Source organism: Macadamia integrifolia, chromosome 5 (assembly GCF_013358625.1).
Source record: "Macadamia integrifolia cultivar HAES 741 chromosome 5, SCU_Mint_v3, whole genome shotgun sequence".
Classification (NCBI taxonomy): Eukaryota; Viridiplantae; Streptophyta; class Magnoliopsida; order Proteales; family Proteaceae; genus Macadamia; species Macadamia integrifolia.
Genome location: NC_056561.1, coordinates 42,196,481 through 42,212,795, shown reverse-complemented (window position 1 = coordinate 42,212,795; position 16,315 = coordinate 42,196,481). Strand labels below are relative to the sequence as shown.

The window sequence follows — 16,315 nt, the reverse complement described above, 5'->3', positions numbered from 1 at the left end:
TTTATAAAAATAAGATATCAATGAATTTTTATGAAATGATTTCACGGGATTCAGCCAATTATCTCGATCGTGGTGTTATCAAAGGATTTCATTGAGATAACAAATAATCTTAAATATGATTAACACAATGTTTTTAGTAAACCACAATAATTAATAGGTTCAACTCGATATAATCACACACAATTGATTTCGATTAACAATCAAAACAGAACAAAAAATTTAAGACCAAGTTTCCCTTAAACCATGGTAAAGGAATTCCCTAGAAAGAAAACTTTCTACGAAAAATTTACATTCAAAACAAAATCAGAGTAATTAGATTTGATTCCACGACCCCACCAATTATTGGTATCAAATCCTAGCCCAAACCTATGAAATTGGACCAAACCTAAGTAACCCAAACCAAAATGAACTTATGCTTATTGGATCGGCTCAGCATTGTAGCTTGTGAAACTGGACCTAATCTGGACCGCAATGGAACCGACCAAAACCGATACCAACATAAAATTTACAAAAAAAGACTTGTTTCCCCAAAATTATATACACAAATGGTAAATTAAACTGAAATCGATCCAAAAAAAAAAAAACAAACGAGAAGCAAAATCAAATCTTCTCTTATTGATTTGATTTGGGATTCATCCATTCTCATATAGAAACTGCTAAAATAAAATCAAAACCAAGTCGAAACTGAATAGAACCACATGATTGATATGATACGTTTACGGATTTGCATGGTTTGGCCAATATCGGACAATTTTAACCTTGATTTTTTAGAAAAAAAAAAAATAGATGTTTGAACATTTTTATCTCTAGTTTGAGCGATTCCATGGTATCGATCATGTATCAGGATCAAAGGCTAATAACACCTTGCAATATCAGTTAATACCTTGCAATATTACATAACAATTAATTTGTTTTAATGATTCTACCCCTAATATCGATACATTACCTGATCCTGGATTGGCTGTACACTTTGAATCGATCAACGTCACCCCTACCTTTCATAAAAATTAAAATTTTCTTTACGATTTTATCAATACCAATCTTGGATCGGCCAGGTATCGGGATCAACCGATCCGATACAGATACCTAAAAACATGCCCCTAACCTCCAAGGGGTGGCATCGATCAATCTCAGCCAAGTGGCAGCATAAGGAAAGGTGTAGAGAGTCTAGAGACAATCAAGTATTAGCTTAAAGGCTTTAAAGCCAACCGCCACATGGAAGATTCAGAGGCTTTATGAAAAACTAGTACAATTGATGACGTGTAACATGCGACCGAAGCCTTCTATAAAATGGGAAGAGCCCATCCCCTTGCCATCCCCTTGCCATCCCCAACCCGCCAAGTTTATCCCAACCGCCCAAGACGCGCCATTTCATCTTTCTCACATCAACTCTATTTCTGTCACTCTTCTCTGTCTCCATCGCTCATTCCTTACTTTCCTTTCCTTTCCTTTCCTTTTAGTAGCAAGAAGTAGAAGAGAATAGCGAGCGAGAGAGAGGGAGAGAGAGAGAGTTGTGGATCTCTCCCTCGCAAGTCGCAAGGTTATATTTATATATATATATATATATACTTCTTGGGGTTTTTTTTGCAGATCTATTTCCTTATTTCTTCACTATTATTGATTCTTGATATAAAGATCTGGTTCCTGTCATCGTCTTGGCTCGAGATCCAAGCCAAGCACAGAAGAACTTGTTGGAGGAAAATCTCTGCAACTTCAATGATAGATTAGGGTTCAGAATAGTTGATTTTCGACATTCCAAGTGCAGAGATTACTTGTTTGTTCTTTTTGAAGCTGATACACCCTTTCTTCGAGGTAAATTTCGTTTGGCCCTACTAATTAAGTTGTGAATACCGTCAATGTATCGTTGACTGTATTTTTAGTTGATTAGTATTTTTTATTTTTTTTTTGTATTCTTTTGTTTAGAGATCTAAAACTTGGCCCACTTTTGTGAGTCTAATGATGTATTATTGTCATGTTGACTTTCTCAAACAGTAAATGGCTTCAAATGAGGGATTTCTGACTGATGAGCAGAGGGAAATCTTGAAGAATGCAGAGCCTCTGTCTTCTTCGCCTAAATCAACTAGTTCCCTGCTTCCTGAACACAATATTAAAGTTTCTACTGGTGGGAAGGTCCCGACTTTTGGGTTTGGGGTGAGGCATATTCGTCGGTCACACTCTGGGAAGGTCGTTCGCGTGAAGAAGGGTGAGTACTGTGCATTTGAATATTTTTTGCATTCTTGTTGGTAGAAATTATTTGGCTTACTCTGATAATTACAGAGAAAAAAATAATGCAATGCATTCGTTTTGTTTTATTAATTTTCTCTCATTTAGCCACTTTTAAGTTACATTATTTCTGAATGAAAAAGGCATTTTTGGGCAAGGATCTAGTATGATCATAGGTGTCATGATTTTATGAAGGGTATCTTCTGTTTCTCATATCATGGGGTTATTAGCTTGGTTAGTGGCCTATTAAACTTTAGAGTTTCAGAATGATTCGATTTGTCTTATTTGGGGTTTCCATGACGTGTTGCAAGTTTTACAGCATTGAGCCTGCAGAGATTACTTGAAAATTTCAGGAAACATGTGAATTTTGGGAATTGAGGAAGTGATGAGAGATTGTTTCTAGTTCAGACATTTTTCTAATCAGATTACCAATTGTACTTTAAAATCTTCTCAGCTCAAAGGGGTAATGTGTTTACCAGGAAGGATTTTGACACTAAGTTGGAAGTACACAGTCAGATGTTCATCTATCCAAGACAAAACATAATAATCTTAAAGGATGTTTTGTTTGAGTCAAAAGCTGAAGTTGGAGAATGGAAAACTGGTGTTATGCCTGCAATTACCATTCGCAGGTGCTTAAGCTTATAGATGACCTTGGCTTGGTCCTTGTCCAACTAACAGACCAGAAACAAGAGTGGTGAACATTTTCATTTCTCATCTTGATTCCTTAAGAATTTCGGTGGCGACATCAACGAAAACACATTGAAGAGTTTCTTGAAAACACTAAGATTGAAGGCCAGGAGGATGAAGGGAAAAAGTTTGACCATGTGAGTCCTTTTCTGATAGTGAAACTTCTAAACTGGTGACGAGGATGCCTATTAGGATCCCTCATAAGAGTCATTGTCATAGCTTAGCGCTTCAATTGGGTTACACCGGGGAAATCCTTTGGTAGTTGGATATGGTTTCAAGATGGTAAAGGTTCAACTTGTCAATGATGGTGTTGCAGTGAATATTATCTCGCATGTCTTTGGTTTGGTGTAGCATTGCTTATACGATTTGACGCATGGCCTATCTAGACCATGCCCTCTCTATCTAATGGTTGGGATTGCCACACATCCTGCCATGTTGCAGAATTAGGTGTCCCAGGGAGGGGAGCCTCTCTACATTGGAATCTGTAAAGGAAAAATTATAATAATGAGGGAAAAATTATAACAATGAGGGGAGATGTATCCTGTTCTGACAAAAGAAGCATACCCTTCCTACCTTGGAGTCATTACATAAACATGAGAGTTCTGAAGAGATTTATGCTTAATCTTGGGCAAGTGGAAAACCTTAACCTGAATACCTGAACCTGACAATCCTCTTGGATGTTATTATTTCATATTTTTGAAATTTACCAAATATAACCTCTGGTTGTAACCTTTTGGTGGATTCTAAAGCTGCCAAAGCCTTGATGAAGTCTTCCTGTATCTGTAAGGTAATATTTAAAGCTTCCATGCTTTGAGCTTACGGGTAGAAGCTAGTCCTCTATGTTATTTACTAATATTTCTTGTTCAGTGTTACTTAAGGATGCACACTTTCTTTTCTTCTGCTTTCGGTGGCATGTAGCACTGTATCAGCAGATCCTGATTAGTCTATAGTCTTGCTGATGAGCTGTTTTTTTTACTTGACCGATGATAATAGATGGTGCTGGTGGGAAAGGAACATGGGGTAAACTACTCGATACTGATGGTGGTTCCTGTGTAGATCGGAATGATCCTAATTATGATAGTGGCGAGGTTGGTCTATTCTCTCTCTTTTTTTTTCCTGTTTTCCTCCACCCCCCCCCCCCCCCCCACCCTTGTTGATATATCTGCTTTTCCATGTTGCTTTGCATATGTTCTTAGTCAACTATAGTCAACTATCTGTTACTCTTAGAGGCCTCAACTAGTGCCTGCACTTGTCGCAGCTTTCTACTTTTGTTGGCTTGCTTATGAACATGGATCAACATGTATTAATTCCAAGGAATCATCTCCTAATTAATCTCTTTTTCCTGATCTCCACCAGGAACCATATCAACTTGTAGGTTCTACCATTTCTGATCCGCTTGATGAATACAAAAAATCAGTGGTTGCCATCATAGAGGAATATTTTAGCACAGGAGATGTGGAATTGGCAGCTTCTGACCTCAGAGAACTTGGCTCAAGTGAGTATCATCCCTATTTTGTTAAGAGACTCATTTCGATGGCCATGGACAGGCATGATAAGGAGAAGGAGATGGCTTCTGTTTTACTCTCAGCTATGTATGCTGATGTAATCAGCCCAGATGAAATCAGCCAAGGATTTCTCTTGCTTCTGGAATCTGCTGATGATTTGGCAGTTGACATACTTGATGCTGTTGATATTCTAGCACTGTTCATTGCACGTGCTGTGGTTGATGACATCCTTCCTCCGGCATTCGTTACCAGGGCAAAGAAAACACTCCCGGATTCTTTGAAAGGAAATCAGGTTTTACAAACTGCAGAGAAGAGCTATTTGTCCGCTCCCCACCATGCTGAACTTGTGGAGCGGCGATGGGGTGGTAGCACGCATATAACTGTTGAAGAAGTGAAGAAAAAGATTTCAGACTTGTTAAGGGAATACGTTGAGAGTGGAGATACCTTGGAGGCATGTAGATGTATAAGAGAATTAGGGGTCACATTTTTCCATCATGAGGTAGTAAAGAGGGCTTTAATCCTCGCCATGGAGATCCGAACAGCAGAACCACTTATATTTAATCTATTGAAAGAAACGGCTGAAGAAGGCCTCATAAGTTCTAGTCAGATGACAAAGGGATTCGGCCGGCTTGCTGAGAGCCTGGATGACCTTTCCCTTGACATTCCTTCAGCGAAAACATTGTTCCAGTTGCTAGTCACGAAAGCCATCTCTGATGGGTGGCTAGATGCTTCATTTCTCAAAGCATCAGCTGATGATGGGGAGTCGGTAGGAAATGATGAAGAAAAAGTGAGCCGATTCAAGGAAGAGGCTGTGACGATCATCCACGAATATTTTCTTTCAGATGATATACCAGAACTCATCAGAAGCCTTGAAGATCTTGCAGTGCCCGAGTTCAACCCAGTTTTCCTTAAGAAGTTAATCACCCTTGCCATGGACAGGAAGAACAGAGAGAAGGAGATGGCATCTGTTCTGCTATCAGCCCTTCAGACTGAGATCTTCTCTACTGTAGACATAGTTAATGGGTTTGTTATGCTACTGGAGTCTGCAGAGGATACTGCACTGGACATATTGGATGCCTCAAATGAGCTTGCATACTTCCTGGCTAGGGCAGTCGTTGATGATGTACTGGCTCCTTTGAACTTGGATGAGATAAGCAGTAAGCTACCACCGAATTGCAGTGGGAGTAAGACTCTCCACATGGCCCGCTCGCTTCTTCGTGCTCGTCATGCAGGTGAGAGGATTCTGAGGTGCTGGGGTGGTGGCACTGGTTGGGCAGTGGAGGATGCCAAGGACAAGATAACAAAGCTACTAGAGGAGTATGAAAGTGGGGGTGTTGTGGGTGAAGCTTGCCAGTGCATCCGTGACCTTGGGATGCCATTCTTTAACCATGAGGTGGTGAAGAAGGCCCTGGTTATGGCTATGGAAAAGAAGAATGATAGGATGCTAGATTTGCTGCAAGAGTGCTTTGGTGAAGGGCTGATCACCATCAACCAGATGACCAAAGGCTTTACAAGGATTAGGGATGGACTTGAAGATCTTGCTCTTGACATTCCAAATGCAGAGGAGAAGTTCAAGTTCTATGTGGAGCATGGGAAGAGGAATGGGTGGCTGCTTCCATATTTTGGATCCCCGGCCGTTACTGCTTGATAAACAGTAGGTGCCCCCTTTGTACTGTAATTTTTGTTTCAGAGGTGGATTGGTATGGGATCGACATATTTCAGGGTTGCCTGATGACCAACTGATGGAGGTTTTTGTGGATTGTTTTCACTTTCCAACTCGATGTATAGAGAGGTTCATCTTTGGATTCCATCTGTGCAGGTTTCGATTTACTTAGAAAAGCTACGGTCTGTGCGAGTAAACCTGGACTCGCCAGAATTTGACGGACATTTTCCGTCTCCCTTGCTCTGCTGATCAGCCTTGTCTAATAACAAACTTGCTAACAGAGACTTTACCATCACTTGTACGTGTCTTACTACGTACCCCAAAATTCTTTTGGGACTCCCTTAGGGAAACAAACTCCTACCTCCTTTTTCCCTTCCATTTTCTTCTTTTACCTCCATTGCCACTTCTGCTTTTCTCAGCTGCTGCGCCCCTCCACCACTGTTACTGTTTATCCCTCTCTAGATCCACTGCTGGTCCCGAGAGTTTTCTGCCTTTCTGCTTCTTTTCACCTTTAACCATGCCCTGGTGGGAGAGGATTTCTGTTACGTTTCTGCTTTGACATCTTATTTTGTTTCAACTTCACTTTGTTCAGAGGCTTCAACTGGTCTATCTTTATATTAAGCATGAACAAGCAGGAGCTGCTGCTTAATGCAGCATGGGAATGACGGAAAACTGGATTTAATAGACAACTGCAACATAAAAGGCATTCTACAACAGTAAACACTTCTGAGACCCAATATCTTATTAGTCCGATATTCATTTATGACTACAACAATTTACACCTCATGGATCCCGAGGCCTTACAAATCATGATTTTAACCAAAACATGGAGCTGCGTATGTGCTTTCCGAGGGGGTCTGTACTTTGTGTCCTCCTTTGTACAACTGAGGCAGAAACCAACACAATTTTGTTCCACTTGAAAAGAAAATTTTCGAAGCCCAAGTGTTTAAGCTTCTTCTCTTTCACTTTGTTGATCCCTTCGATCGTCAAAAAATTCACTGGAACCTTTACCACCTGAAATATTTGTACTGTGTGGTTGCACTGCTGCTTCCTGGGTGTGATACAAGAAAAATTCACAATGAGTTATTAAAATGCTAAACCATGATACTGCAGTTCATATAGTGACCGAAAAAAAAAAAAAGGTGCATAACTACCATTTTTTCTTTGACATTAACTATTGAATTCTTCTCACTCCATAATCATTTGAAGCTTCAAAGAGAACGCAAGGGAATAAAAATGTGCGCAAGGTACATTATTACCAATTAAAAGAAACATATGGAAACCAAAGCAAACACAGGTGCAGGTTTGAAGGAACAGGAGAACATTAGATTCCAACATGAACATCTCACGATGACCTATGTCTAGCTTGCCAATCGTCTTAGATGGGTTTGTAAAGAATAGCTTCAGCCAGTTCTTATTGTTCACCCAAAAACAAGGAATGGATCTCCTAAAGCTATGATGTCCCGTGAGTGGGAATTATATAAAGAGAGTTCACATGGATACAGACAAAATTTCTAGCATATTAAAGGCCAATTTTATACAGTAGGACGTACCAAAGATTGTTACTACAGGGAGTTCTAACATTTTTATTTTACGCAAAGATGAGAAGGTTCAAGTAGTTGCAAATCAAGAAAGAGAAATGTGTGATTGAGTTGGCTAATGCGTTACTAATGCAATATGGTCTCACCTGCCAGATTAATACATCAATGCCAGGTGAGACCCTTAGCATGCACAACACAAAGAAAAGTTGTGAGACTAGAGGCTCTCCCATGACACCCATTATCATCTTTGACAAATCAGATGTAGCCATCATCGCACGGCATGCACAACAAAATGTATGTATGCATCCCATATAAGAGCCTAAAAAAGATCAAGCAAAATCATGAAGCTAACAAGTCGTGGATCATCATCAATAAAATTAGCACACACTGATATAGAATCCACATGGTATGAGTGGAGATTGTGAGTAGTAACATATACAACCCTATTCTAGTTGAGAAAGTGTGGAACAGTTGAGCTTTTGTTTTAATTTTTTAAATTAATCGCCCATAAATGTAACTGACATAGCCATAACCCACTGGGGTAGGGAGATTGGAAGAACTTACAGAATCATTTAGGTGTTATAGGATTTTTATGATTGCTTTAACCATTCATTAAGCATGACAACCTGTTTCGCGTATTAAAATTGTATTGCTGTATTTTTTCTTAATTTATTTCAATCTACTTTTTTTATGAATATTCTATGTGATGGTTTTTAGAGTTAATCATGTAATAAAAAAGTTCATGGAATAACAGTTTTTTTTTTTTTTTTTTGGGTAGAATGGAATAACAGTTCCAACCAGGTGGGATTTGGTGTCTCGTAACATTTGATCACATTGTATTGCCTTGATTTGAGTATTTTGGTCTGCAACATTTGCTTTCTGAATTGTTAGTATACCTAGTGATAGCTCACGTATGTAATGCCCCTAGTGTGGTCACTACTGAGGTAAAGGTATACAATAAGTAAACTCACGAGTAACAGGGGATTTCACCTCGGAATAGAGTTGAATTGTAAATAAACCCATTTAGTTAGGATGGTACCATAGATCTCAGAACCAGACTAGAGGTTGAACTGAAAAAGCCACCAGTTCTGGTTTTTAGCAATTTCCCACCCCTAAAAACCAGGAGGTTTCTTAAAGAAACCACAGAACTGAAAACAGGGGGGGTTCTATTATCTGGTTCAACCATTTCAGTCCACTTTGTCAGGTATTATCTGGTTCAACCATTTCAGTCTATTCTTAAAGTTTCATTAGGATTGGGAAGGAGATGGTAGGTTTAGGTTTCCCCAACCCTAATTATTAATTCATTAAACCCATCTAATCCACTAAGCAATTAAAATGAACCAATTAAAATGAAATCTAATTAGACCAAGGCTATGATAATCTAACCTAACATGCAAATGAGCAAAACTAATCTAGCAGTAATTAAACTAACTAACCTTCTAACAATAATTACAGCAAGTTGAGAGATTACTTGAGGGATTAATGAGGAAGAAATCCTTAAGCTCCAAATTCCAAGCTTTAACTTGAACCGGACTGGTTACTCCTGGCTCAGGGAGGGATTCACACACTAAATTGTTTAAACTTAAAGAAATCTTAGACTAGGCTAAAACATTTGGTTTGCATGCCTTTAGGGAACTCTCCCCACCCCCTTCTCTCTATCTTCCTCCTTGGGAAATAAGCAAGGTCCTTATTTATATAAACTAGAGGATTGGGGGTAAGTTTCTCTAGTCTCTAATGTGGGACTAAAATATGAGATTTTGGCCTAAAAAGATATTTCTTCGATAAGAGATGTTGAGCGCCACATGGCACTCCTAGATAGTCCAAAATGGAATCAAAACCCTACAAATCTTAGTTTGGGCTTACTCTGGGTGAGTGTTTCGAGCGTTGTATCTTTCAAACCAGCGGTCGAAAATTGACGTGTAATATGGCGTCGGAAACCTTGTTTCGAGCACTTTCCAATGATGTGAGAAACAAAAGCGGTCTCAGTTGGGAACCCTATCAAAAATGCACGTAAAGTAGGGGCCTTGACCTAAGCATTGAAAGAGGAATTAGAGGTTCAAGTGCCATGGTTCAAGGGGCATTCTATAGACACCTAATTTTGTCAACCCCCAACAATGATGACATAACAAGATTGCACATTGGATGTTGTATAACTAGAGAATTCCAAACACAAAAAAATAACCAATTTGCCCCTACAAGCTTTTAAAGAAAAATGTTTGCAAACTTGGATTTGACATTGTAGATTAGTGTTGGTTGTCTCCTCAGATTGAACACTACACTTTGGTGCAAGAATGGCGCAAATCACCTCTGATTCCCCCTTTCACTGCTTGGTTAGGGCTCCTACTTTACACGCATTTTTAATAGGGTTCCCAACCAAGACCGCACTCGTGTCTCGCATCAATGGAAAGTTCTTGGAACAAGCTTTCCGACGCCATATTACATGTTGATTTCTGATTACCGGTTTGAAAGATAAAACCCTCTAAATACGCCCCCCCAAAAAAAACCCAAAATAAGAGTTAGATTCCATTTCGGGCTCTCTGGGAGTGCCATGTGGCACCCAGCATCCCTTGTCAAAGAAAAATCATTTTTAAGCCAAATCCTCATTTTTTAATCCCACATTGGAAACTAGAGAAGCTTAGCCCTACCCCCTAGGAGGAGAAAAAAAAGGGGGAGGAGTTCCTTAAAGAAATGCAAACCAAATGTTTTAGCCTAATCCAAGATTTCTCCAAGTTTTAATAATTTAGGGTGTGAAATCACTCCCTGAGCCGGGAGAACCAATTAAATGAAATCTAAATAGACCAAGGCTAAACCTTTCTCTTGGGGAAGTAGGTGCAAAATCATCTCCACCTTCTGGCTTCAAATAGCCGCTCCCATTTTTTCCTCAATTTGCAACCTCCTTACCTCTTTACCCTCGACCTAGCTGCCATCATCTTCATCTCCAATCTACAACTCTTCTTCCTAACTCCATAGTTGCTAGCACCCATTTCCTACATGGTTGCCGTGCTTCAGCAATTCGATGTCCCAGGTAGGAAATCCCAATCTCCATCAACCCCCCTTTTCTTCTCTTAATCCTGCAATCATTTCCATTCTCCTGAGGAATAGCAACCACTACCTCCATCTCTCCTCTGAACCCCAATTATAGTTCTCTTTAAGTATCGGTCACTACTATAAACCCCACTTCTCTCCCTCATCTCCTAGTAGGGGCATTGGATACCAGACTTGCGTGAAATATATTGGCTTCTAATCTTCTTCAAAAAGGGAGGATCACGAAGGCAGCGAACACGTGCGAGGCTTGGTCATCCTTCGGCTACTGGGCTCATCTGAAAATGTTCATCAGTGGAATCTCTGAAGTGCAAGTGTTGGAGTCCATATTGAAGCCGAAGTATTCCTTGCGTCTCCCCCATCTCCAATAGTGTTCGCCAAGGACAAATGGTCTCCACAGGTGCGACAACATATCCGACAATAGTTTCTTTTATTTAATTCGCTTTCATTTTTATTCATTGCCTGTAATGTACTCCACATCCCCCCTAGTTTTGTGCTTTCCTTATTGTGATCATTACGTTCACTGCACTATGGCCTACCTTCGACATTGCTTTCGGTGTAGGAAAATATCCCGTTCACCTTCTCTGGGATAGGTCACCTCTGTAACATCTCCTGTCATTGTTTCTCCACAAAAACCCTAGGGCAAGAATCCCCATGCCCTAAGATCTACGACTAAGGTTAGCCCTGATCTGGATCTTGAATCGAATGGCCTAAATTAATCTACACTTAATTCTTCAAATCATTTTGGGGTTGGGTTCGGGTTCAGCCTGCAGGGGACGTTGTGTCACCCTCAGTTTTGTGATTTTAAATCATTTTTGGGTTATATTTGATATTTGGTCACCTTGGTAGAAGGTATATCTTTTGTGCCATGTAATTCCAGTTGGCTTTCTGATGTTAATGATTTTTACAATCTAGGTTTGAGTACTGTTATTTTTTTTTTTTCGGTATTAGTTGGAACATAGCCTGGGTTTAAGTTTTGGGTCCAGTCAGGCCCTAAGTTGGCTTTTGGCCTCATGGCCTATTTTAGTTCCTCTTTTTTTTTTTTTTTTTTTTGGATCTTTGACTTTTCATTTTCAAATGAATTTGGATTTCAAAAAACAAAAATAGTTCTTTCCCAAATCCATTTTCAAACCCTAAGTCTAGGGGTTTGGAACCATTTTTGGTTATCAGCCCCCGACTACTTGACATATATCAATTGGCCCTAGGAATGTCACTTAAGTTGGTTTTTGAGTCAAAGTGGGCCCATGGGCCGGGGACCAATGTCTCCTTACTTTACTTCCTTTTCTAGGGACTGCTACTGGAACGAGGAAAGGGTTGGGAAGGGTACTGAATAGAGACACAAGGGAGAGAGATCACATATTCACATGGAAAGGAGGAAGAGGGATCCTTCAGCTCTAATACCAAGTTGGTGCAGGCCCGATAGGGAAGAAAGGAACCTGAGATAAAGAAGAAGAGTTGCAGTGGAAAAGGGGGAAAACTCACTATCATGTTAGGGATATGCCCGCACTCCTATAGTTGGTTTTGATGATAACAAACATATGAAGGTATTTCACAATATGTTTGCAAGTATTGTTTTGTAGGGATTTCATATCAAAGATCGAATTTGATGAATGAAAAGAAGAAATCAAGATTGAAGTCATCAAATGAAGAGTATCAAGAAGTTGGTATCAATACTTGAAGACGGTATCAGACTTCAAAGTATCAAGACATCAAAGTATCAAAGCTTGAAGTAAAATGAAGGACATTAAAGATATCAACATGCAAGATCAACATGAAGACTCTTGAGGACCAACTGCAAAAAGAATAGAAAACCTTAAGTGTAGCTCAATATAATAGTGCACACCCCATACACAAGCACCACAATGCATTTCATAAGCATGCATTACATATTGCATCATTTAGTTCACATCATGCTTAGAATGACCCTAACTTCATGTTACTCTAGCAAGGACCAAGACCCGTAGCCATAAAGAACACATCGAAATTAAAAAGCCCCTTCATTTACTGTGAAAAACAGTACTTTTGTGTTCAAGGGCATTTTGGGTATTTAGGGAGTTGGTATCAGAATACGATCTCTTCACGAGATTTGTAGGTTTTCGAGTTATGGAACCAACGAACTTGGAATCAACCCAATTGGAGTCTGTATGACAAAGTTATGGTCATTAGAAGTCAGCACTGTCAAAATCAACCACTGCAGAAATGATTATGGCAGAATCATATGCAGGTTGACCGTCCAAAGTGCAGGTCGACCGCCTGATGACTGGTTTGCTTGAATCACCCTCCAACAGCTATATTTTGTAACAGCTATTTTTGGAGGTCGACCGGGACAACAAAAAATGACTGTTTACATGAGATTTCTTGCATATTTTTCATCCCTAATTTCATTATAAATACCTCTAATGTTACTTATTAATTAACAATTAATCCTATCTTTGAAGGAGCATTATTTGAGCTTTAGAAGTGAGATTAATTTACACCTTCTCATGAGTTCAAGTTCTTCATTTTCTATTTAAGAGGAACTCAAGATTCTCTACAAGTCTTTATCTACATCTTGGCATTTGCATTAACATTAAGAAGACTTCAAAGGTACATTCTTCTATATCATTGCATTTCATTCACGCACCACACAAGAGGTAACTTTAAATCTTTCTATTCCACTTTGAATTTGTTTTTGTCTAAGAGTCGGTTTAAAACTCTAGAATTGGACACATTGTTTTCACATTGTTCTAGACCGTACATAGACGAGTGTGTAGAACTCTCTCACCCTTAAGAGATTGTAAGGACCCCCTCATCCTTAAGAGATTGTAAGGACTCTCTCATCCTTGAAAGAGATTGTATAGCCTCTCTCATCTTTCAAAGAGAATGTAAATGACCCTCTCATCTTGTAAAGAGATTGTACGGATTTTCTTATCCTTAAAAGAGTTCATTAAGGTTTTTCTCCCTACATACTGTACTGAAAGGGAAGAGCTAGTGGAATACCTTATAAGTGAAACTTGTAGGGAGTGGACTAAACTCGGATTGAGTCAAACCACTATAAATTTCTTGTGTTGTGTGATTGTACTTATTTTCTTTATATTCCACATTTTTATTTACAATCACATATTGGAGACTTTAAATCGGAGAATTTTTAAAATCCACTATCATAATCTATTCACCCCCCTGTAGGTTATTTCATGTCACACACTCACTCAGAGGGCGAAAAAAAAAGAAACAAATTTTGTTCATTCATTCTGCCCTTCAAGTTGGGTACAAGCAACTAAATAAAGGAAAATAATATAAAGCTTAATTAGACTCTAGGATTGACACTAAATTGAAAACCAACTCTAAACTAAATAGAGTTCAAAATAAAACAACTAGTTACCTACATAAGCAAATAAAGACTTAAAATAACTCATTTACTTCCATCCCTTGTTAGACCAAAACCTGGGTTGGACCGGTTTCATCTTGGTTTGGGTTTCCAAAGTTGGTCATATTTATCCAACCAACCAAGTGCTATAGCATCACTGTTGGCTTTCCGCCTTGGTGCTATCAAGCGGTTGAAGACAACTTCATATCATTAGTTTATTCTAACTCTTATTTTATTATTACCTAAAATACCCCTCCCCTCTAGATTTATTCCTAGTGCTGTCCCTCCTTTAACATTAATGCCCAGTTTGCGTTCCATCATTATTTCTTAATCTCTATTTTGTCCCTCCCTATTTTTATATCTCAAAAGCCCTTCGAGACTATGTTTCATTACCAAATTGTCACCCCCCCCGCTTTTGTAAGCTTCAGTATATTTACAGAATGGCCATGACTTTTCATATTTGAGAATTGAGATGTTTAATACTTGGGTGAGCCCATAAACGAACCCAAAGCTTTTAGTTATGTTTCAATTATATTAATGATTATTTTCAGTCACACAATGACAAATTTTTACTTAGTCAATAAATGATAAATGATATAAGCATTGAGGATTAATGGAAGGATATATGTGTTGGTCTACAATTCGTGTTGACAGAAGTACATAACTACCATTTTATGGAAATATTTAGGGGAAAAAATGGCATGCATAAGCAAGATAACAAATAATCATATTGGTAGAATATTCATAGTTGCGCAAAGTTTCATCATAATGTAAGCATGGTCAAAGTTTAAATTTCTAAAGCATACATCCACAATAAATGGTACCTTATCCATGTTTTTGTCCAAGTGTTGTTCATCCTTTCCATCAACCTCATAATTGACAGAAAGCCCACCATTTTCCATCCTAGATACAGTCATCTTCTTATGGTCTTCCTTCGATCCCAGAATGGAGTGATCACCATTCACAAGGGCAACTCCAGCACTAGAAGAATCATGCATTTCATTCACTGATTGAACTTTTTCATTTCCGTTAGAATATAATTCTGCTTGAGATCTTTTGACATCTGTCTTGACTAAATTGGCGTCCTTTGCTTCTTTCTCTTCTGCTGCTTTAAATGTTTCAGTTCCTTCAGCTGCTGCTTTCATCTTTTGTTCTTCCCTCTGTCGTCTCCTCCGAGCCTCTTGCTCCTTTATCTGTTTAAATCTGAAAAAGACAACAGATTAACTACAAAACTAATACAATTATTGCCAAGAAAATAAAAAGCTTGGACAACAAGAAATCAGTTGTTGTTCACCTTTCACCGGGACTTGGCCCTTCCTGAGTCAATTTTTCCACTTGTTTCGGCTCTACTTTGGTTGAGTTTACTTCTAGGTTAGAATTTTGAATCTTGGGTTGTTCTTCCCCAGTGGTATCGACACTAAGCTGCCTCACTGGATTGTTGGCACCACCCAGCTTTTGGAGCCATACCTGTTGTGCTGTACTCAGAATGTTATTTGTCAACCTGCATAAAATATTAGAAAAACACATTGTTAAATTTTAAAGCATGGATTCATTTATTATCAATTCTCAACATAAAAAGAGCATGGAGACAGTTCTTCCAACAAAAGGGCATTACTGACATGATTATTTCATTCAGTTTAATTTTTACAATTATATCTAAAAAGGGGATGAAAATTTTTCTCACCAATAAAGACTTAGGCCAGAGGGAACAGAAAGCGCAAAATAACCGATCATCAGTGGCAGGAACTTAGTTACAGCTTGGGAACTCTTCAAGTTTGGATCATTAGCCTGAAAGATAGACAAACATAATAAAATAAACGTGAGAGTGACCTAGGTCTTGGAAATGAAAGAAACATGGAAAGATCACATACCATTTGTAAAACACAGACAATACTATGTCCATGTTTGATGTAAGGAAAGCAATAAAGTTTTGGCAGATGTATGAAAGAGTGAACAGTCTCCTTTTTTTACTTTCTTTAAGGGTATATCAGTGGTTAATAGACAAAGAAGATTTCAGAACCCAGGACATACCTCCCTACACGATACCCTAGTTAACAATTCGGCCGAATAATTCGAACAGAATTTTTCCGAATTAAATAAAAAATTCTGACCGAATCCAAATTAAAAATAAAATTCGGTAAACAACGCGCTTTTTACTAATTTGATTTTAAAACGCGAATAATTCGGGCCGAATCGAATTAAACCGAATTATTTGGTCCACTTAAATAGTATTAAAAAAAAAAAAAAACAAACAAACAAACAAAACGTCATATATGAAACCCACGGTACCCACCATTGAAATAGTTTT

At 38.7% G+C, this 16,315-nt stretch overlaps 2 protein-coding genes across 2 annotated transcripts in view; one reads left to right on the top strand and one right to left on the bottom strand.

The window, feature by feature from the left end:
• The first annotated feature begins 1,327 nt into the window (after positions 1-1,327).
• On the top strand, positions 1,328-6,223 carry LOC122080307 (MA3 DOMAIN-CONTAINING TRANSLATION REGULATORY FACTOR 1-like). The gene is made up of 4 exons (XM_042647258.1): positions 1,328-1,812; positions 1,993-2,203; positions 3,904-3,998; positions 4,267-6,223. The coding sequence occupies exons 2-4, from the start codon at positions 1,996-1,998 to the stop codon at positions 6,061-6,063; spliced, it is 2,100 nt and encodes a 699-aa protein (XP_042503192.1). The 5' UTR covers positions 1,328-1,812; positions 1,993-1,995; the 3' UTR covers positions 6,064-6,223.
• Positions 6,224-6,740: 517 nt separating this feature from the next.
• Positions 6,741-16,315, bottom strand: part of LOC122080308 (ALBINO3-like protein 1, chloroplastic) — a 13,357-nt gene continuing 3,782 nt past the window's right edge. Inside the window, exons 8-11 of the mRNA XM_042647259.1 lie at positions 15,692-15,795; positions 15,302-15,508; positions 14,832-15,210; positions 6,741-7,129 (exon numbers count right to left, since the gene is read on the bottom strand). Of these exons, the coding sequence (XP_042503193.1) occupies positions 7,025-7,129; positions 14,832-15,210; positions 15,302-15,508; positions 15,692-15,795 (795 nt within the window). The 3' untranslated portion in view covers positions 6,741-7,024. The remainder of the gene's footprint in view (positions 7,130-14,831; positions 15,211-15,301; positions 15,509-15,691; positions 15,796-16,315) is intronic.

Excerpts from the sequence above, each read along its gene's own strand:
- LOC122080307 (XM_042647258.1), top strand. The coding sequence starts at position 1,996 with ATGGCTTCAAATGAGGGATTTCTGACTGATGAGCAGAGGGAAATCTTG. Across the intron at positions 2,204-3,903 it reads GGTCGTTCGCGTGAAGAAGG|ATGGTGCTGGTGGGAAAGGA; the intron begins GTGAGTACTGTG and ends CGATGATAATAG. Across the intron at positions 3,999-4,266 it reads CTAATTATGATAGTGGCGAG|GAACCATATCAACTTGTAGG; the intron begins GTTGGTCTATTC and ends GATCTCCACCAG.